Source organism: Hydra vulgaris, chromosome 05, assembly GCF_038396675.1.
Source record: "Hydra vulgaris chromosome 05, alternate assembly HydraT2T_AEP".
NCBI classification, from domain to species: Eukaryota; Metazoa; Cnidaria; class Hydrozoa; order Anthoathecata; family Hydridae; genus Hydra; species Hydra vulgaris.
Window position 1 is genome coordinate 13267558 of NC_088924.1, and position 24700 is coordinate 13292257.

General features: G+C 27.1%; 1 protein-coding gene across 5 annotated transcripts in view; it reads right to left on the bottom strand.

Moving 5' to 3' along the window:
- Window positions 1–7816: 7816 nt before the first annotated feature.
- LOC136080589 (semaphorin-5A-like) overlaps window positions 7817–24700 on the bottom strand; it is a 150550-nt gene continuing 133666 nt past the window's right edge. For 2 of the 5 annotated variants that reach the window (XM_065797424.1, XM_065797428.1), the window contains 6 exons: window positions 22581–22703; window positions 20269–20439; window positions 20013–20183; window positions 18264–18373; window positions 18127–18185; window positions 7817–8374 (listed from right to left, as the gene is read on the bottom strand). In XM_065797424.1, coding sequence (XP_065653496.1) covers window positions 8362–8374; window positions 18127–18185; window positions 18264–18373; window positions 20013–20183; window positions 20269–20439; window positions 22581–22703 — 647 coding nt within the window. In that variant the 3' untranslated portion in view covers window positions 7817–8361. The remainder of the gene's footprint in view (window positions 8375–18126; window positions 18186–18263; window positions 18374–20012; window positions 20184–20268; window positions 20440–22580; window positions 22704–24700) is intronic. The other 3 variants (XM_065797426.1, XM_065797425.1, XM_065797427.1) reach the window with 2 other exon arrangements.

Sequence of the window (24700 nt, forward strand, 5' to 3'; positions counted from 1 at the left end):
ATCTAGTCATCATTTGTTCTGATGAAGCTCCTTCTATGCGTGGAAAAAATGAAGGGTTCATTGCTTTCCTGAAAAAAGAACTGCCTGATCCAGATTGTCTGATTACATTTTATTGTATTCTCCATCAGCAAAGTCTTTGTGCAAAAGCTGCTACTTTGGATGACACATTAAAAAAAGTTATAGGGATTGTAAATTATATACGGGCAAATTCTTCACCCTATCGACAGTTTTGAAACCTTCTGCAATCTGATGAAGAAGCATATTCTGTGGATCTTCCTTACTATTCCAAAGTTTGTTGGCTGTCACAAGGGTTAGTACTGCAAAAATTGATTGAGCTTCGAAAACAAATTGGGGAGTTTTTTACAAGTCAAAAGGAGATCTGTGAGCTTTCTAATCCAGAATTTTGTAGAGATGCTGCATTTTTCTGCGATCTGATAGCAAAGCATAACGTACTGAATAGTTAATTGCAAGGTAAAACTAAGTCAATCTATGAAACGTGGCAACAGATTCAGACATTCAAGAAAAAACTTGTTTTTCTTAAAGGTTTTATTTCTAAGTCAAATTTATCAACAGAATATTTCCCAAAGCTCACAAAAATTATTCTTGAACAAAAAAATGAGAAAAAGTTGGAAAATAATGATATATCAAGATATGAAACAGTCCTGGATTCTTTGATTGCAGAATTTAATGACTGGTTTAAAGACTTTGAAGAACATAATGAAACACTGAAACTAGCTTTTCAGCCTCATCTTGTTGAAATTTCAATAGCTCCAGAATATTTACAGATGGAATTGATTGAGCTTTCTGAGGACATTATCCTATAATCTCTCTTTGACAACAAGAAGGATTCATTGGAAATTTGGAAAACTGCAATTGAGTATCCAAAACTTCGCCAAATTGCAAGGCGTCTTCTGAGCTGCTTCGGTACAACCTTCTGCTGTGAATCTACGTTTTCACACACGACATTTATCAAGTTTTGTTTAAGGTCACAGTTGACAGATGAGCATCTGGAAGACCAACTGAAGCTTAAAACTACGAAGATAGAGCCAAATATTCAAGTTCTGGTTCAAAAGAAACAGAATCAGAAAAGTCATTGATAACTTTTGTGATACATGATACATTAAGAAATATTGTGATACATGCGTTAAGAAATATTGTGGTACAAGATGCTTTAAGAAATATAATAAATAGCACAAGTACTATACACCAAATTTGCATATTTATTAGTGCGGCCCCAAACATTTTTTTAAGAGTCATGCGGCCCCCAAGCTCAGAAAGGTTCCCCACCCCTGCTCTAATTGATGATCTTGACCAACTACGTACTTTCTTGGTTTGGGTTTCATTATGGCCTTCTTAAGAAGAAGATTGTTGGTTAAATTATAAATCATAATTTAACCAACAATCCTCTTCTTTTACATCATTTACATAGAGATTTGCCAGGACTTTGCATTTTCCTTTCTGATAAGGTTTTTTTTTCATCATTAGAAGGAGATGGAGAACACTGTATAAATAAAAAATATCCGTCGTCTTTTGAGCTGTTTCTATTCTGTATCTTATCTGCTGGAGCAGCGAGTCAAGAGCAACATTCAATACGTTCACATTAAAACCCTTTGATTCGTGGAAGTGTTCATCAACTCGCCGCGTGTATTGTCCTTTTCATTCTTCTTAAGAAAACCATATTGAAGAAATCCGTCATCTAGATATTCTAAAGTGATCAAATACTTTTGGACAAATAGAATCTCTTTCTTTTATCAAATTGCTCAACAGAATCTACCAAAAAGGTCTTCAGTCAATATTTCCTTCGATCTGCATTTTGCTTCGCACTTTTAATACAACCCCAGTTTCAGTGGCTGAAGAAGAGCGCTCTTTCAGTAAGCTTGCTCTCATCAAATTCAAATTGCAATTAACAATGACTGAAGAACGCCTTACTAACCTTATGGTGATATCAATTGAAAACAACCTTGCTAAGACTTTATTGAACAAAAACGTATTCTCTAGTTTTGCAAAGAAGAAAGCCCGCAAAGTGAAATTAGTGTGATATGACCAGTCTTCATAATTAACATTTTATTAACGAAAAATATAATTCCATTCATTTTAAATTGTATTTGTATTTTCGTTTTATCATATATAACCAAGTTCAAATATGGTGTTTATGCGCAGTGATAGTTAATACAAAAATAGTTATTATTTTCATTAAATTTTAATGTGATAATAGACATACGGATGATAAACAGTAAAATTCATGCTTAATTCAATATATTCAGGAGCCCAATGTTTGGGGCACCGATCAAAAGTTGACCCTGAGCACCACAAATTTTCTTTGCGGGCCTGGAAAGATGAACTGTTAACGTAAAGTCAACAGTTAACTCAATTGATAGAAGAAGTAAAAATGCAGCGAATGAACATGATGCTGATGACGAAAAAGATAATGATGATAATGCGATTGATCCAGTTTGCCCAAAATTTATAAGTATTTGGGAAGTACTGAAAGTTTTGGATGTCTATATGCCCTTTAGCCTAGGTGGTGAAAATTTTTAACAAAAGCTCAATGTGGTCTTAATTATATTCGATAGAGACGTTTCTTTAAAACTAAAACAGAGTGACGTTAGAACATTTTTTAATTTATAATGTTGATGGAATTATGCACAGAAGTCTTAAGTGCCGCAAATATTATTTTACAGGGGAGCATTTTGAAAGTAGTAGACTAATAACAATTTAGTAGACTCGTAACATTTAAATGGTTAGTAGACTCATAACAATCTATCGTAAACTTACCATATTCGGGCACAACAATATTTGAAAAAATACGACATTTTTTGTGTACTTAGCTCAATTTGACCAAATGTTGTACTTAACACTTCTGTGCATAATGCCATTGATGTATTGTTTTACCTTTGATATCAAAGCTTTTTTTTTTTTTTTTTAAGTTTACAATTTTAGTTGTGATACATAATAATATATGTCGTGATATATATGTAAGACTTTAACAAAATATATATGTGTATATATATATAGAATTCAGCATACTAACAATATAAAGCTAGGTTTCCAAAAGAAGATCCGAAAGATCTTATAATCGGAACCTAAAAAAATAAACATGTTTATTTATTACATATATATTTTAGATTTAACATAATGCAAAGATACAACATACTATCATTTTTATATATAATAAACTGAAGATTTAACGAATACTTCGATTTTCAGTAAAATTTTAAAATGTTGTCTATAGAGAGAACGAGTTTTTTTAATTTTGTTTTAAAAACTGGAAGAGTTATAGAAAGATCAGAATTTGGTAATGCTATTTTATTCCAAAGATGGGGCACGATATGCATTACAAAATTGATTGAACTTTATTCTACAAAAAGGTTCATTTGAAAGTTATTATTTTTTAAGGTTTAAAAAAGATCGTTAGAAACAAATAAAGATAAATTGTTTTTTCTGTATAAAATAAAGCATAAAACATTAAATATGATAAGTTAATAAATATATAGTAGCTTCATAAGATCAAAAAAATATTTTGACTGTGAAAAGCGATCCGCATATTTATTAACGCAGTTTGTATGCTTCTGACGGCGATAAAGATGTTGTAATTTACTTTTCTCCGTACTTCACCAGGCGATGATTGCATAATTATATAATTGAAGGGCTTATTGTGAAACAATGACAAGCCACACTTTTTTCAAAAATGAGTTATTATCATTTTTATAATCATAAATAGTATACGCAATAGCCAAAAAGATATTAAGGCATAATTCTTAAAATTGAAGCTATAATTATAAAATCATCTTACTGTAAGCACTGATGTTATAGATTTAAATAAAACTTAAAAGTCATTTTTCTCAAATATTTGTTTTTGTGGCTTGTCATTGTTTCACAATAAGCCCTTCAATTGTGTATAAATGAATAATAGAGTTGGGTTAAGTTTTTTTTTTAAAATAATTTCTGGCTTTGTATAAAATACCAATATTTTTGGAATCTTTATTGCTTACACAGTCAATATATTTTCTCCGAGTAAGGTTCTCATCAAGATAAACTCCTAAGAACTTTATAATAGTACCTCTTTTTATTATAGTTTCATTAATATAAGTTTGAGGCATTATTTGGTAAAAAAAAGTTTTTTGGCGCAGAAGTGAAAAATAATCACTTTGTTTTATTAATATTTAAAGTTAATTTATTAACATTGAACCCACTATAAATGTGCTTGAGCTCTTTGTTTGTAGTTGAAAAGATTTTATAAACATCATTATGGGATAAGAAAAGATTAGTGTAATCAGCGAACATTATACTTTTCAATTTAAAAGCATTGCTTAAGTCGTGTACATAGATTAAAAATAATAGTGGTCCGAGAATAGAACCTTGTGGAACACCACAGTTAATAGTCAGGGGTTCAATTTGATGATTATCATTACTATATAAATTTTTTTTTGTTAAAAAGCTTTCTTTTTTACTGATATTGGATCTGTTGCTTTTTTTATGGATAGGGATAATCCTAAAAGTTTTAAACGTTCAGGAAAAATACCTTCATGAATAGATGTTCTGAAAACTTAAAAAAGTGCTACGAACAATTTAAAAATATTTTTTAATTGTTCGTAGCAATATATAACAATATTTCCGTTTATTTCATTTGCACCTGGTGCTTTATTCTTTTTTAAAGATTTGAAAGCTTTTTCAAACTCATTAAATGATATTTTGGCAGATAATTCTTCAGAGCAAATATCTCTAAAGTAGCTTTTAAAAGCAGCTTTTTTTAAAACTTGAACTGTTTTCACTTATTGGCAAAAGTTTGTGTTAAAGAATGTTTTGATAACTCAATCATTCGCTAACTCAATCTATTTTCTCGGTCGCTTTGAGTTTCGAGATATCGGGAGTTCACTGTAAATCAAACGCTAAAATTAGGCTCTTAAATTTCAGATGTTAGGTCTACATATTTATTTAAAAGCTTTTTTGAAAACATATGTCGCAAATAAGTTAGAAGAAAAAAAAACATTGTACAGTATTAGTTATGAGTTTTTTGAATCATAATGATATGTATAAAATACCAGAAAAGTACCAGAAAATTAAATAACATTTCACTAAACTAACAGTGTTAGTTTTATTGACACAAAATTGTTACACTCAAATAGAATTTGTCATTAAGCTATCATGATAGCTTAATGACAAATTTTATTTGTGTTCTATTTGAGAATTCTGGTAGTTTAGTGAAAGGTTATTTAATTTTCTGGTATTTTCTGGTATTTTTATACATATCATTATGATTGTAATCATAATTAGTGTAATCATATAAAATAATTAGTGTAATCATATATTCATATATTGTAATCATAATTAGTGTAATCATATATATATTCTTATAAAAGATGTACAGAACTAATCGAATTCTATAGAATTTTAGTCTTTAGAAATTCAATATATTAAATTTCTACAGACTTTTTTCTGTCTGTAAAAGCACATTTATTATGAACATTAAAGTAATAATTATAAGTATACAAAGCTATAGCGTAACGCATCCAACAATTCATATGGGTCTAGTACAGAAACTTCTAATACTCTCAACTCTTTTTACAAGCTTGATCAACATAAAGCGTAATTAGTAACAACATCTTTAATGACAACTACATTTCTAAATCAATTCATGCTGAGTTTTCTGTTTGTTCATCCATTCTAGCTTAAAAAGTGCCAAAATATCCAGACTGATTTTGTAAAGAAATAAGACAAAAATATTTTTATGTTTCAAAATTTTGTCCTACTCATATGTTCAGATATATTCATAGTACTTTTACTTTGTAATTTAGAAACTAGTGCATGATCACAATATATACATTGGCCATTTAAAATTCAGCAAATGTAACAAATCGCTCATTACAAATGGATTTTAAAAAATCTTTTGGTGTCAGTGATGGGAAACTTAATTACAAAAAATAATTATTAAAGATGTTATAAGAATGTACATAGTGTACTTCTATCTTTTTTGATTATTTAGGATTTAGAGTGATTTGTTTAAAAAGTTTATATGCACTTTTTTTCATTTTTTTTTCTACCAATTGCAAATATTACTTACACAATTTTCCCAAGGTGCATTATTTAGCCTGTGCTGAGTTGATAAATAACGCTTTTTTTAAAAAAAAGTCAGACTCAAGTGGTTTTTTTGTTTGTTTACTTATATTTATTTTTAATTAGTTTAATGTTGTCATATCTTTGACTTTTGAATTATTATATTTTTAACCACCCTATAAACTATGAAATTTCTTTACCAAATCACAAAATTCTTTCTTTACCTAAATTGGCTTTGACTTGGGTAGCTTTAACTTAAACTAATGAGCAACATAATCACATTATTAACAGCCAAGATCTATTACAAAAAAGAATAATAAAACCTTAAAAACATCTTTTTTTGTTTGTTTGAACCCAGAACATTATGGACATTTTGTTTTACCTCTCGAATACAATTATTAAAAAAAATATGCAAAACTGTTTGGTGCTAATTTTTACTTAAGTATAACTTTACTATGTTTTAGAGACTATTGCTAAATCATAGTGATTTAAATCTATTTACATAAGTTTACGTTTGTAGCTATTTCCGTTATTTGTACCGTCAAACTGATTTTACGTGTCAACGCTACAAGGAACACTTTTTCCATAATAATGTTCCACCAAACTTTGCAAGTGTGAGCGATTTCGGTTTTTTTTCTATGGTTATGGTTTTAACACGGAACAACGTAATGAAAATTGTATTGCGTTACTTTCATAGCACATATTATTCAGATTAATTCGAAAGATCTATTATATTGCGCGATTGATAAAATATCTTTTAGAGTGTAACGCAAAATTTAAAGTTACCCAATATTTTTATTATTGTTTAGCTTTAACAGAGTTTCTGCAAAATTTTCTATTTTATCTAAAACAATTAAGTTATAAAAAATATATAATTATTTAGCATTTATGATCTTACTATATAACATCTTCATAATTTTAACAAAATTTACTTATTAAACTTATAATTTATTTAATTAAATTAAATTTCGATTTATAAAATATTTCACCTATATATATATATATATATATATATATATATATATATATATATATATATATATATATATATATATATATATATATATATATATATATATATATATATATATATATATATATATATTATAAAATATTTCGAACCCATAATTTATAGAATTTATAGGCATTCAGAAGGATTAGAAATTATTTATATTGAGTTATAACTATATAACTACCAACAAGTAATTCTTATTATCAATCTTACACAAATTTTGTTTTTATCATTCTTAATATGGAAACATTTTGAAATGTGGCAAATAAACATATAATGAAACATCTTATCATACCTCCAAAAATTAGCAGGTTCATTTTTCTATATTTTATTTTTTATTTTGATTGAAAGAGTATTGAGATATATTTCTAGGATTATTTTTCACGTTCACTTTATTACGTTGTTGAATTTGATATTTATTTTAATCATGTCTTAGAGTTGTATGCAACTATATTTATTTACTACGTATATTTTGAACTTTTTGTTTATGGTTATTTGTAAACATTTTGTAGTTGTAAAATAAACATATATATATAAAAAAAAAGAAAAGTTAAATATAAAGATGTTTATAATATTTTATTAATCAAATATAATAAGCTTAAATTTTAAAAATTAGAAACAGTTGTTTGTAACACAACTTTGGCTTTGGAAATAATTTAAAAAAATGCATGCCGGGATCTATATCGGATTAATGGAAACCTAAAAATGTATATCAAAATTATTTTTGTTTACTAGATAAATCAAGACAAATTTGTTCAAGCTCACAAATAAGAAGTTATTTCAAAATATTGTACATATACAAAGAACCTTTAAAAATGACAAAACCCATTACCAAAAAAGTTGCATCGGTGATTAGAAAGTTTTTAAAAATTTTATAAAATACTTATAAAATACCAAATATATATAAAAATATCAAAAATATCAAATTAAAAATTGAATTAAAAACACTCAGAAGAAGCAACCCAGTGGTCACAAGAAGCAAAAAAGACGTCTTTTATACGTCTTTTGAAGTTTTGAACATCTTTTGAACGTTTTGGACGTCTTTTTAATTCCCACTGGGAAAATTATAGTTTTGACTACTTATTAGAATTATACATTATAAAAGTATTAACCACCTCATTAATTTTAACTAAGTTAGTAGTATAAAAAAGTTAAGTAAAATTAAACTTAGTAAAGTTATTTAAAAAGCAATCCAATCTCGTATAGGTTCTTTACCATTCTTTTGCTGCTTATGTAGTCACTTTTGCTCTTATACGGTTTCTTGTATCTTTATTTAAAAAAGCCTCTCAAACAGTTTAAGGAACGTTTCTAAAGAAAAATATAGAAAATATTATTTTTTGTTCAAATATATTATCACTTTATTGTTATATTTTAGATTTATAATGTTATCAAAATGAATTTATAAAGGGAAAACTGGCTTACCTCGGAGGAATGTTCAAATTTTGACATATTTTTTACCGCGTTTTTTAGCTTTTAAAAAACAGTATACACAGTATACAGTTTTTTAAAAACAGTATACAGCTTAGATAAACCGCAGGTGGTATAATTTGAAGGATGGTGTATCTTGAGTGTATGGTGTATCCAGGTGGTATAACTCGGAGGTTTGAATGGGGTATCCTGGAAGTATTACTATTGTAACTGATTAAGTACTTGGCATGATAGAAATTTAATATATTTTTTATTTACAGGATATTTTGACTTGACATAAAACTAATTATTTTTGCGAATAGACAATTTTTACAGACCATTAGGGTAGATTAGGGCAATACGAGCACCTTGGTTATATGAGTTACTTAATGATATTTAAAGATTTCTTAGATGTAAGCAGTAAATTTAAAGTTGCTTTGTATTTTTCGAATCGACTTTATGTAGTGATAACAGGAATCAGTACAATAAGCGTAAATTTATATGCAGAAATTAGCGGCTATCATCTAATTAAAACGCTGTTAAACTTTTTCGCGTTATCAAAATAATATCATCTAAATTATCAGACTAAATTAATGAAATTAATCTTAGCTAAAATCCAATCCATTTTTGTTTGAAAAAAAATACATAGAAACATTTAGTTTTGACTTTATTTAAAGATAGCATTCTTGTGTAGTATGAGCATGCTTAAATTACCCAGTGTTTTTCATTAAAATTACCTATTTAAAGTTCTAAAATAGCAGTGGTTTTGATTGCTTTTTAAATAAAAACAAAACATAGTAAAAAAATTTTATATTTTAAAAATACTAAATATTTTTCTGTAAGTTAAAATTCAAAAAATTTGAATTTTTTATCGTTCAAAGGTTTGAGTTAATAAAATTGAAAAAAAAAACTTTGTTATTTTTTTATTGGAACAATACTACTTTGTTTTAGTTTGTTATTTTTTTAAATTTATTAGCTCTAACCTTTAACGATAAATTTTTTTGAATTTAAATAACGGAAAGATATTTAGTATTTTTAAAACATTAAAAGTTTTTATTTTGTTTTTGTTTTCTTTAAAAAGCAATTAAAACTAGGGTTGTTAACTTTTGCAAAAGTTGAATATTCGGTAAACTTTTCGAAATTCTTATTTGTTTCGGTAAGTTTGAAACGATTTCTATTTACTTAATTTTGAACCGAAATTAATTTCACTTTTTGAAATTTTTAATCATCGAAATCCTAACAATAGTTTTGAAACTATTTTTTGCTTTCAAAATTTTAAAAATTGTACCGAAATATGGTTACATTCTCTAAAAGTTACCGAAACAATTTTTCACTCTCGAGTCGTTATAATTTGTATCGAATTATTTTTATATTATTGAAATTCTGAAAATGGAACCGAAACAATCTATCACTTTCAAATCTCTATAAATTGTATCAAACTATTTTTTATACGATCGAAATTTTAAAAATGGCACCGAGACAATATTTCACTTACGAATCTCTATAATTTACATCGAAATATTTTTTATATTATTGAAATCATAAAAACGGTATCGAAAAAATTTTTTTCTTTCGAAATTTAAAAAAATAGTTCAAAATATTTATTTTATTACATTAATTCAAAAAACTGCATTTAAATGAATATTTATAATAACAAAAAATTAAAACTCTAATTAAAAAATTAAATTTTGATGGCTAGGTGTAGTCAAGGCCGGCGCAAAGAGTTTGTGTGAGAGGAGGGGAGTACAATGACATACCCCAATTCAATGAATCAGTTGCCAAACTGGGACCTTTTTTAAATAAGTTCATTTGGCTTAATAGAAATTGGATATTTATCACACGTCAGCAAATTGTGAAATTATAGACCTTTTTTTTTTCTTGTGGGTGTCAAAATAGGTTTCATATGGATTTCAGTTTTATTTTGTTGGACTTTCTAGTCTATATCTATATTGCAAAAATGCTTTAAGCGTTTTAACTCGTTAACACTTTTTTAACGCTTTATATGCCTTATATCGTTATTTCAAAAGTGGTCTATTTGTGCGTTGTTCTGCATAATAAATAGTAGGAAAATTTCTTGATTTCATTCACAAATTTAAGGTAAGTTTCTACAATTGATTTTTCTTCAAAAGTTTATTTTTACTGCGCTTGCTGTAAAGATAAGTTTTATATTGCCAAAAACTGCCGTCATTATTTTCCATATATTTAACTTGTTTCCAGTTTTTTTGTTATTCACAAAACACGCCGTACGTTTATAGTTGCGGTTTTGTTGAAAACGTGATAGTTTATTTAAGTTTCTCTATTTTCTTTTATGTATAAAAACTCAATTTTTTGTGTAAACAAAAAATTGAGTTTTTATAATTTTTTGAGTTTTATCAATTTTTTATAAATAGAAAACTGGCACTCAACGATATCAGAAAAAAAAAATGTTGCAGTAAGTTTTGTTCGATCATTTGATTTTTTTTCTCCATACCGTTTTTTGTGTAAAAAACAAAACATTTTTATATTGTTATGTGAACTATGTTATTTAAAATATGTTAAGTAGTTGGTATATATATATATATATACATATATATATATTATTTTTATTTTTTATTTTTTTAGGTGCCCCAAAAAGTCCTAACGGTCTTGTCACAGAGCACCGCGGAACTGCATTTAATCAGGAAGTTCACACCTCCTTCCTTACCGTGACGCGAAAATATATATATATATATATATATATATATATATACATATATTTATATATATGTACATTATATACGCGAGAGTGGGGTTATTGGCGAACAACTTAGGGGTAATGCAAATTAAAGACACCAGTTATACAAAATTGATCATATTTATTGCTTACCATTTGATTTAACTATTCGTCACAAACACCTGAAGCAATTTTTATATATCTTCTAATAAAATAAAAATTTGTAGCAAAAATAAAACCATTGATATTCAAAATTACCCTACGCACGTGGGGTAATTCCGAACACACCTTGGGTTAATCAAAAACACTGTTGTGTAATAACGAATAAAGTGCTAATTGTAATAACTAAGAGCAGAAATCACAGACAAAACCTCAGGATATGCTCACCTCCACCAGCACTTATCTATCATGCTGTTTTAACAATGTTCGGAGTTACCCCGCGTTTACCATTACCCCACTCTCCCCTTCAAATTTTGTTAATAAAAAAAGTTTATACAAATAATTGCTATCATAAGTTCAGAACTTTATCTATTCTATTTTTAAAAGTGTTTTTGTTTGCAGAATCGATTACATCTTGTGATAAGAAATTCTAATCGTCGATTACTCTATTTGTTAAATAATAAAACGTGCACAATTTTAGTAAATTCTTGATGAAGTCTTTTATTGTGACGACTCCTGGACATGTGGCTGTAAAATCTCAAAAGCTCCTTAAGTTTAATATATTCAATTGAATTTGATATTTTAAACATTTCTATTAAGTCACCCCTTTTTCTTGTAACAGATGCCTTTCAGTTTTTCAATCCTTGTCGATCTTCGTTGTTTATTTTCCGGTCTATTAATATCTTCAATACAATATAGGCTCCATACGGATACTGCATATTTAAGCTGTGGCCTAATAATTGACTTATATAACAAATTTAAAATGGCAACATCAAGATATTTAAATGTATTTTTTTTAAACCTAGTGTTCGATTAGCTTTATTGGCAACACTGATAACATGATTTTCCCATTTAAGGTCATTTGATATTATAACACCTAAATTTCTTTCAATTTCTGTCTTTTGTAAAACACGATCCTCTAATTTGTAGCTGAAATCAGTTCAATTTACTAATGTGGATAACTTTGCACTTATATCCATTGAACTTTATTGACTACTTATTTGACCAGTCTAACAACTTATATCTTTATAGATCAAAAGGAAGGAAGTTTTCTTGAAGAGCATTGCTGTTATTTATAATGGTAATAGCTGACATAATTTTAGTACCATCTGCAAATAATTCTATTTTATATATTATATTATTATTTAAGTCATTTATATAAATTACAAATAGTAGTGGGCCTAGAACTGACCCCTGAGGTACTCCACTTGTAACTTCCTACAAATATGAAACTAACTCATCCAGAACTGTTGGTATGTATAAATATATATATATATATATATATATATATATATATATATATATATATATATATATATATATATATATATATATATATATATATATATACATTCAAGGCAATCTTTTTGTTAAAAAATATTTTTTCTCAATATTTTTTTTAAATTTTAGCACGTTTGTTTTGCTTTTTGAAAATGAAAATTTCAATATATTTAAGTAAATTTACTTTTATAGATTAAATTGCTTTCAAAATAAGTAAAATAATTTCAAAATAATAATTTATAACTTAAGTTATAAATTGTTTTTTTTGTTAATTTTCATTTATCTTTAAGTTTTGTTTTTAATATGCAAAAAGACTTTAATAAGATATAGTCTACCCTTATTAATAATAATAGCATCAATTATAATGTTTAAATTAATTTGATGTCTTTATTAGAGTCTTCAAGACAATTTTTTTTTCGTGATGCCAACTCCAAAGGTTTAATTGTTTTGAATTTGTTATCTTATATGCAAAATCTTTTCTTAATCATCTAAGATTTGTTTACGTTATTTTTGTTTTTGGTTCTATTTGGTTCTAACGATTTTACAAATGGACGCAATGTTAAATTTAAACGAGTTTCATAAAATAGGCTCAATCTCGGTTGTTTTTCTCTCCCAGGCAGTATGATTTTTATCCATAAGAACAGCCTCTTACAATAGCGTTATATATTTGTTTTGAAAATTTTACTTTGCAATAGAAATATTTAACAACATTTTTATAATTTTCTCCACAGTTCTATCAACAATTTTTCTTGTTTTTCAATAATTCTACAAACTGTAAAGAAACTTTATAAGTTTAAAACGTTGACATAGCCTGTAATGGTTTTCTTCATGGTTTACTTTGGCAAGTTTTTATTTACTTAGGTCGTTAGAGAAGTGCGTAGAAGTCCCCTATAAAAAAAAGGGCTCTTTTTAATTTTATTTTATTAAATGTTCAAAATAATGTCCATCATTATCTATACAAAGTTGCATCTTTTCTTTTGTCAAACATTTTCTTATACTCTTCTTTAGGTATACTTTGAAGTAGCTTCGTTATGCGAGCATTTTGACTTTCGACGTCAGTATCGTCATCAAGATTTTTTTTATCAAGTCGAATAGCCAATAATTGGATGGAGTTAAGTATGGTAAGTATGATGGGTGGTGAATTATTGTAATTCCAGCTTGGTTTAGACAATTTGTGACGGTTGGAGTCACATGGGATCAACCATGGAGAAATTTGAAATTTTGAGTGCCTGTTTTAGGTCTTTGCTTATTTATTTCGCACATAAGAGGTTTCAAACAACTTTTTATATAATATTCGCTAGTAATGGTGTCTCCCTTTTCAACATAACCCAAATGAAAAATACCTGTTGTTTTGAAGAAGATGTAGAACATGTTTTTTGGCTGAAACCTGTCGCATTTTACTATAGTTCTTGAACTTTCACCGACCCAACTAGGGTTAGCTGACTTGTGTCCAACTTGTCACAAATAAAACTACGACTATAATATCACATAGTTTCTATGGGCCGTTTCTGAAAAGGGCTAAATTTTCCTTACATGCCTCAACTCTATTCTTGCGATTTTGATCGGTTAACTCGTGGGGTATCCAACGTGATGTGAAGTTTCTTTTTTTAAGTGCGTTGTGAATAACTTCGTTGATTTTAAAATGATTAATCGATGTCAGGGCTTCAATTATACCATGTGTTGCAAGCGAATTTTCTTTAATAATGGCTCGCACACGTTCAATATTATCAGCTGTATACGTGGTTTGAGGGTGTCCTAAGCAAGGATCATCTTCGAGACTCTCTCTACCAGTTTTAAATAAAGTAGCCCTCTTGGCAACTGTACTATATTTTTGAGCTTGGTCACCATGAACTAAAACCAATTCATCGGTTATGGCTTGTGCTGAAACTCCAAGTAGAGCACGGGTTAATATATGCTCGATATTCAAACTTTTTCATTTTAATAATTTTTTTTTTTAAACGTATATAATAAAATTTAAATAACTTTTTTAATAAACATTCAAAATATTTTAAAAAGTACTTAAAATGTTAATAATTAAACACAGTTAAAATGATATATAAATATTTAATTATTTCCTGTCTCATTGTATCTTTACAGATGAAGTTCTATGAACGACCTAAGTATAACTTTTTACAAACGACCTAAGTATAACTTTTTTTTCTTTTTGGTTTACATTTGTTAGTCTTTGTACAGCTTTATATAACCAATAATAAAAATAATAATATAAATCACAATGATAGAAAATATAATAAATATTTACAAGCTATCTGAAAGAAGATCGCCAGGATCTTGTCGTCAGAACCTTAAATAAGCATTTAACAAAAATAAGATAAAAAAAATTAATAAACTTTCACAAAATTACAAGATAAATAATCTGTGTCTGAAGAAAGATCAAGAGAATTTTCTCATCAGAATTTTATACAAGAGTAAACCAACATTTAAATTAAAAGTAAAAAGTATAAGAACAATAAATAATTTTGTTTTATTGGTATTCAAGGTTAACTTGTTACACTTGAACCAATTAGATATATGTTTTAAAAAGTTCAGCAATGTCATAGTTAAAAAGGAATAAGTTTGTATCATCTGCATACATAATGCTCGTTTGTTTTGAAGCTTTATTTAAGTCATTTATATAAATTAAAAAAAGGAGAGGTCCAAGAATTGAACCTTGTGGGACTCCACATTATATTAAGAAAAGTGGGCTGATAATCAATGTTAAATGGTACAAATTGTTTTCGGTAAGATAAATAACTTTTAAACCATTTTAAAATTTTATTCTTTATTCCGTAGTACTTTGAGTTTATAAATTAAAGTATGGTGGTCGACCGTATCAAAAGCTTTTGATAGGTCAATAAAAATTCCTAGTGTATATTGTGATTTTTCGAATGATTTTGAGATTTCACGTACAAGTTGGATAATTGGATGTTCAATTGAGTTATCTTTCTTGAAACCAAATTGATTGATGTAAAATAGATTATTATCATGAAAATACTTGTATATCCTGTTGAACATAGTTTTTTCCAGAATTTTCAAAAATGTGGAAAGAACAAAGATGGGGCGATAATCACTGATCCCAGATTTGTCCCCTTCTTTAAACATAGGAATAACTTTTGCAATTTTCAATTGTTCTGGGAATACTCCTTGATGGATAGAAGCCCAAAAGATTTTAAAAAGAGCAACTTTAAGTTGTTCAAAGCAATCTATAACCACGTTTCCATTAATTTGATCTGCTTCAATTGCTTTATTTTTTTAAACAGATTTGAAGGCTCCTTCAAACTCATCAAACATTAATTCGGAAGATAACTCATCTGAACAAATGCAATTATCAAAGGGTTCGAGATAATCAGTAAACAAAGATTTGGTCATAGTGATTTTTTCAGACAGTGTTGGTCCTATATGAGTGAAATATTTGTTAAATTCTTGAGCTATAGTTTTTGGTTCATATAAACTTTTGTTATTGACTCTTGTATGTTAATTACTCAGCTTAATTACATTAATTTTTATAAATAAATTACTTTTGCTATGCATTTTTAAAATTAACTTGATATAATTAAATTTTAGATGCAATGTAGTTATTATTATTATTTTTTAACAACTTGATTTTAAATGTAAGTATGTTCAATATTTTACATTTAAGAATACCTTATTTACTTCATAGTAAGTAAAAGTTCTACCCCCTAATTTAACCAGACTCCATAATTTTGTTAAAGTAAGTGTTTTAGCTATTGTAAGTCTAAGACTATTTTAAGAAATAAAAAAAAGGTAAAGAAAAAGACAGTATCCTAAAAGTTAGATGGATTTTAGACAATTACACTGCATGTTCTCCTTAACAGTCGAACGTTGCGTGTACTTTTCACTTTATACAAAAGTTACTTGCGGGGACATTTTTAATATAAAAAAGTTTTTTGCGCAAATAGACGTTCCACTTTTCAAAACTCGTTCTTTTTTTCAAAAAAAAATTCATCCAAGGAATCAAGTAACACAAACTTTCACAATAAACAAAACAAAAAAGATCAATAGTTTTCTCTCGCAGAGTCTTAATTTAAATAAAAATATAAATAGCAGTCTTAATTAGAGATTAATCCTCGCAGAGTCTTTTATTAGCACTTATATTAATTTTATTTAAATAAAATTAATATAAGTGCTGGCTGCTATGAGTACTTGCTGCTATTAAAAAGCTTGGAGTTGCAGCAAAAAGTTTCTGACAAATAAACTTTTTGCTTCAACTGCAAGCAAAAAGCGCCCACCTATATACCGAGAGCAATGGCTAACAAAACTCATCCTAATAAAGTACACCAACCTGATTTACTTTATCTACCGTATGACAAAGTTGGCCGGTATACTTATAAATATGCATTAATGGTTGTTGACGTAGCAAGCCGTTATAAAGATGCTGGACCTATTACTAACAAAACAGCTGCTAATGTTTTAGAATGCAAAAATGTATAAGCCTGACCCTCTTACTTGGCCTAATCTTATTCAAGTTGATGTTGGATTTGTTGGATTGGAAGTGAGTTTGAAGGAGCTACTACAAAATCTAGAAAAAAATAAAGTTCAGATCAGACGTGCTGCTGCTGGAAATCATCGAGAACAATCTGAACGTTGAACGTTATAATCGTACGCTTGCTGAAAAACTTTTTGTCACAAGTATGCTAAAAGAATTACAAATGACTTAAAGATTAGTTCCATGGGTAAAGTGGTTGCCTGATGTTGTAAAATCAATGAATAGCCAAACTACACGCTTGATAAGTAAAAAATCAATAGATGCATAAAAAAGGAATAAACAATTTTAACCCCATCGATGCCTGCTGCAAGAAAAGAAATTTTAATTTCTCCAAGTAAAAAAGTGCGTTACTTGTAAGTTCCAGGTAGCAAAGAAGGAGGCCAAAAAAGGGCTACTGGTCCTATTTGGTCTTTAAATACTTATTCTATTGATTCAGTTGTGCGACAAATTGGCCAGACAGCTCTGAAAGCGATCTGAAAGATTGTTAACATCACTACAAATGTTGAAGGACAGTGTAGGTACTCATTCTCATGTATTTCTCATGTGTATTGTATATAAAGCTGACATATTATAATTAATAGCCTTTGGGCCGCTATGTGTTGCATGGTTAAATATGAAACTGTCTTAGGTGCGGGAAGTTTTTTCAAGGTATAGTGAAATCAATGTCATTTCTGTGATTTATAGGCAAAAGTTCATCATTTAGAACCCCAGGCTAATTGATTTAAAATTTATCATATACCTAATGTATATACTTTATTTTATTCGATTCTGCGCGTAAGGAAAGATAATGTAATATTAAGAATGCGTGCGCATGAAATTATCGGAACTGTGAAGACGTCTTTCGTTAATAAAAAATAAAAAATAAGGACTATTTTTTTTCTTTCTAAAAATGAATATCAATTAATAAAGTTGAAAGTTTCATTTGAAATTAAATAAATGAATAAAACAAAAGTTTTTATTTATAAAACATTAATAAAGTTCTTTAAAGTGAATCTAACAACATTTAAATTTACTTACCCTATAGAATGTACAACAACAATGAAGTTTACTTTGTGATTAGTGTAAAGTTTTGCAATCTAAATAAATGGTGTGTTTATAATATTTTACATCAACAATATTACATAAAACAACTTATAAATAAATTTATCTCTTACCTCATCTTGAATTTTATTTCTAAGTAATGAAGATCCAGTACTTGTTAATGGAGAATGCCAATCATTATACATTTCATCAATGAAGTTCACACTCAAGTTCAATTTTACGCCTTTTGTAAGAATAATAATTTTAGTCTTTAAATTATAAATAACATAAATAAAATTATATTGATAATGAAAAAGCAAGGGCATATAAATTTCTTTACAAAAGTCATATTATCTCAACTAGAGACTCAAGTAACTTTTTTGATTAATGTTCTAACTTACCGTATTAATTTGCGTTTATACTCAATTTTATAATTAATAATTTTTATAATATAAAATATTCATTAAGTTCACTTTTTTTATAAACGCTTTGAAGGTTTTTAAACGCTTTAACACCGTATGAAAAAATAAGTGTTTTTAAATTTCCAATAAAGCAAAAGACAGACTTATGGATTCGTCAAATTTTTTAATAAAGTTTAACTCAAATAAAACTTGTTTGATTAAAAAGCTATCATTCCTCTTTTATTCTCCGTACTAAAAATATGTAACATGTGTTGAGAGATAAAGACAAAGATTAAAACCAAGTCCTCACCCATCATTATTTTCAAATATTCCTATTTATTTATTATATAAACTGCCCTTCAAAAGAAAAATTTAGATAGTCGTTGTGCAGAATGGAATAAAAGGGTTGAGGTGAGTTTTGAAAAGTGTATGCAAATGGACAAAATTTACAATTTTGATAAGTTTTCAATTAAAATCAATAAAATATATGAGCATTGATATAAAGATTAAAAAATGAATAATGCTATTATTTAAAATAAATAATATAAATGATCAATTAATTAATAAACTAATGGAATATAATAGTTATATGAGTGATGAAGCGAGTGATGAAAGAGTTATGAAGAAAATTTGAATATACCAAACTATTAATCTTTGGTTGATTGATGACATAGATATACCAACAATATAGCTTAAAAATGTAACAATAAATTAGTTGTAATTTAAATAACTGAATAATTTGAACAACATATGTATGCAAGTTAGAGACAGAGATGAATATTATACTGATCTTCTTAAGTTTAGGTTTTTTATGTGAGTATGTATAAGAAACCACGCAAATCCTTTTTTAATCTCGATATGGCTCGATCATAAATATATTGTTCTGACTTTTAGTTTTAATCTAAAATGTATGTCACTATCTGTGACATCTATTTTATACATGCCACAAATCTTTTTTAAAGAAAACAAACATCATTGGTCAACTAATGTGACATCACATTCCGTATGAGCGCGTTTTCTACTTTAGAAGGCGCTCGAAATACAGTTCTTATTTAGCTTAAAAAATCATAACTAAACCGTTTATCGAATAAAAAGTCTATGCAGTATATAATATAAAGCATTATTTAAAAAATGTTAAGTTTAATGCAGCTAGTGCCGATTCAAAAAAAAAAAGTGAAGTTATGAGAGTTAATGCAGATATAAGGCCGGGTGAATAAAAATGAGCAATTGCTTTACTCAGTTATTGGTCAGCTTTGCGTAAATAAAAACTTCAGAAATTTTGCTTAAGTTTTTATTCACGTAAAACTGAGCAAATACTGAGTAAATTGTTTAACTTTAACGTGAATAAAAATTTGAGCAAAAATGCTGAAGTGTTTATTCGCGTAAGGCTGACCAATTACTAAGTAAAAGCAATTGCTTACTTTTATTCATCCGGCCTATAAGTTATACAAGTCTAACATAAAAATACTATGATAGTTTTACTTTTGCAATAATGTTTTGTACAATTGGAAAATTCCTTAACGCTTCCATTGCAACCCTGACCACCAAATTTTGGGACAGGGTTTGAGCAGCTGCGAAATCTTGAATGCAAACCTTCGCCACATGGTTGGCTGCATAGCGACCAAGATGACCACATAGACCAATTACCATTTACTAAAAAAATATCTAACTTTTCCAGCAAAAAAATTATTGAAACAAAACTGACAAAACCAAAAGACAGTAAAAAAAAACAGCTAACATGGACAAACAATATCGTTATCACAAACTTCAGTATAGTTGCTAACACCTATACAATTTCGACCATTAAAAGATGGAGATGGCTTATCACAGCTTCTACTAACAAACTTAATTCCTTTATCACATGTATTTGAACATTCTGATTTTTTCCAAACCCCCCACATTCCATCCTCTAAAATTAAAAAAATTTAGAAACATAGAATACAAATTTTTAATTAAAAGTATAGTATATAAGTAAAAATGTAAAAATCAAAAAGCAAATTGAAAACTAAATATTACTTAGGTAATCAAAATAATAAATTAAGTGCAAATATTAAAAATGTAACGATAAAATGAGTAAAGAATATAATAGACCAGAAACGAAAATTTGTCATAAAAGCCTATTAGAACATGTTTAGACATTGATAAAATATTGGTAAAATTTGGTAAACCCTGAGGAATACACATAGTCTTGAAAAAAATTTATCAATTTTCAATAGCTTAAATTGGAAAATTTATCTTTAACATAATTTTTTTTTTGCAATAGCCAGCAGTTTCTGGTTAGTTTTATTCCAAAAAATGCTCAGTTGTTTACTGAGAGCAGTTATAACATAAATGTTGTTACTCTCTTATTAACGAATGGTACTACTATACATTTTCACGTATTATCCATCACTTCAAACCTCTCATGAATAACGAATATACAATCTGTTGCAAATTTATCTATTTTTAGGTTCCTTCTAAGAGTGCTTTCTCTTAATCGTGCTCATCATTTTCCTACTTTTGATTTCATTCTCACTATAAATATTAGCTCATGTATGGAATACTATTGTTATATTTTGGAAAACACTTCTAATGATGTCCTTTCTTTTTTAGACAAGCCCTAAAATAATATTATATACAATTTTGGACCTGTTCTAAGCTTGAATCTCTGTCCCATTTATGTAAGAATGCATTTCTTTCTCTTTTCTAAAAATCATACCAAGTTTGCTGCTCAACTTATCTATCACTATTCGTTCCGTGAAGCAAAACTCAATCTCGCAAAACTCATCATTCAGCTTCATAAAATCGCATCCGTTTAATTAAGTAAGTAGTTAATTTGTGCTCAAAAAACATTTATTTTTCTTGTTTTTCCTTGAACACCGTTGCGTTAATATTCTCTTCCATCTTCATGATTCATACAGTTTACAAACTTTCAAATCTTCTGTCACTCTTGCTCTTTAAGTCACATTTTTTCTTGATGTAAACTTCAAATTAAATGTTGCTTGCCGCCATGTTGAAAGGGAATTCATTTAAAATTAAATAAAAACAACTTTAAAACATTAAAAAATGACGGCAACATGGACTAATATAATTGCACAGCTAATACAGTATTAGACGTGTAACTTTCGGACTTAAAATGTTTATATTTGAGGTCCTAAAGTATTAATATTATATATATATATATATATATATATATATATATATATATATATATATATATATATACGTATATGTATATATATATATATATATATATATATATATATATATATGTATATATATATATATGTATATATATATGTATATATATATGTATATATGTATATATATATATATATATATATATATATATATATATATATATATATATATATAATATATATATATATATATATATATATATATATATATATATATATATATATATATATATATATATATATATATATATATATATATATATATGTATATATATATACTAGATATTAATACATGAACTGTAATTTAACGCAAAACTAGTTATAAATGTAAACTTTGTTCCTAAAAGTACCCATATCTTGGATTTACAGAAAACAGTTTCAACTTATTCAAACTATGAGAATATTTTACCAATCAAAAGTCGTAGAAGCCTTGTAAAAAATAAGTTATTACGACAAAACATTTTGGAAAAATTTAAAAACGTATTCAGAATATCATATCAAAATGGTGTCTAAAATACTAAACTAAAATGATACCAACAACAATTTACAAATCTTATTGGATAAGATGCAATTAAGGGTAAAAATTTATAGACACATTTGATTTAATATTACATTTATATTGATTATTTTAACAGCAAATAAAAAGCTTAACTAAAAAAAAGTTTAAATGCATCAAATTATGACGTAGGTAATATGTATATAAAAAAATTACAGCAAAGAAAAAACTTTATATGTCTTGTTTCTCATTTCCTTGAAAAACTTATGCGTTCTCAAAATGTTAAGATACTTGATAAACCCTACTATAAAATGTTACAGTAAAAATATATATAAAGAAAAATAAATTAAAAAAAAATTCTTTGTGTTGTAATACCTGGGCAGTTAATTTGATTACAACTTTCCACATTGGTCACCTTCTTTGTTTCATGTTGTGAATATCTACTTCTACTACCCACTCCACATGTTACGGAACACTCACTCCAAGCCGTCCATTTTTCTGAGAAGTAAAATATATATATATTTAAACAGTTTTTAAAAATTATTCTATAAAGTAGAGTGCTCAATGTTCTTGAAAGAGCAGAGCAATTATAAAGTACTTTATATATATATACTTCTCTATATATATATATACATATATATATATATATATATATACATATATATATATATATATATATATATATACATATATATATATATATATATATACATACGTATATATATATATATATATATATATATATATATATATATATATATATATATATATATATATATATATATATATATATAAAAATAAAAAATAGTAATAAAGAGATTCTGAATATTTATTGGTTATTACAACAAATAAGTATGATATATATTCCAAGGGTCAGTATTTTGGAAAAGTCTTTAGTTGCAATAACTGCTTTAATGTGTTGTAGCAAACTTGCAACAACACATCAAAGGTTATTGTGTCTGGGTTATTGTGCCAGATCCTGATAATCGTTTTTGAATAATCTTTCTTGTTGGTTTTATTTTCTTTTCCAATCTTTTACTTTACTAGCTCCCAAATATTTTCTATGGGGTTGAGATCAGATGAACTTCCTGGTAATGGCGGTAAATCAATTTTTTTTCCTTTTTAAATAACCCATAATACCTTTTGCTGTGTGGCAATTTGCACTATTTCTCATAAATATAAGATTTTAAATATTTTTATACCAATCTGCCATTTGGGGAATTAACTAATGCTTAAGAACTTCTTTATACTTTTTACATTTCTTTTTGTGACTTTTTCCCTTTCTCCAGGCAGATGTTCCAGATGATTCGATTTGCTCATGGTGCTGTTGTGCGTTTAGAAGGTGGTCTCTTTACACTCTATCCAGTACCAATTTTTATTTTTACTTGCACTACAGTTTGGTGAGAAACCTCACTGTTAAGTTCTAGAATATCTCACTGTTAAGTTCTAGAAAGACAAAATGTTGCAAAAAAGATTCAAAAACACTATTATGGGCACGTTGATAGGTATAAATATGGTTGTCAAATCTACGAGTGGATAGGCCGGTTCTAGAACTTGAAACTTGTCTGTTTATACGTAATCTTAAATTAATAGCTTTACCAGTATACGTGGCTTGTTTATTAGTGATATGACTTCTAACTTTCTATATAGTAACGTTAGATGTTTCGAATTCATCTACTTCTTAAAGATATAGAGTTTGCAAGTTTTGGATCAAGTATCTTTGCATTTGAAAAATCTAACTTTCTTGTTGTTTATTTGAATATTTGAAGAAATAAGTTTTTTGAGTAGCTTAGGAGGTTGTTTAAATGCTAATTCTGGATGAATATTATTAATAAAATATTTTAACGCAAAGGATACATTGTCAATTCTTTTTTGAAGAAAGTAATGTCAAAAATATAACATAAAATTAAACAATATTTTGCATTTTTAACACTTTCTCATATATGATTGTTATATTGTCTATTTTTAAAAGTTTTAAATTTACTTTTACATTTAAAAGTTTTGCGACATGATAGTAATTGTTCTAACTTGAAATTTCACTGAGTTTATACCCCCTACACTCCCTGTTCAGGACGGCCCTGCTATCAGGATAATCATAATCTTTCAGCCACGACTTTTTATTAAACTTTTTCGATATCGTAATTAGTTGCAAAAACAATTATTCTATTTGCTTCATTATAAGGAATATACTTTTTAATGTGAAATGGATATGTTAATCATTAATGTGAAATGACTTATTATAATTTTTTTATTATTATCAATTACACATTAATAATTAATAGTTATAGTTAAAAGTTTTATGTAGTAATAAGTGTTAGTTTCTGTCTGTTTAAATTGTTTTGTAATTTTCAAGAATAATTGTCTAAAAAGTTTATAACTGTAGGTTAGCATGCGTTCACTAAAATCTCTGGATTAAAATTAAATTAAAAAAGAAGTTTATAAAAAGTTATTATCTTGTTTTAATAAAAACTTATATTCTATAACTCTATTCTGTC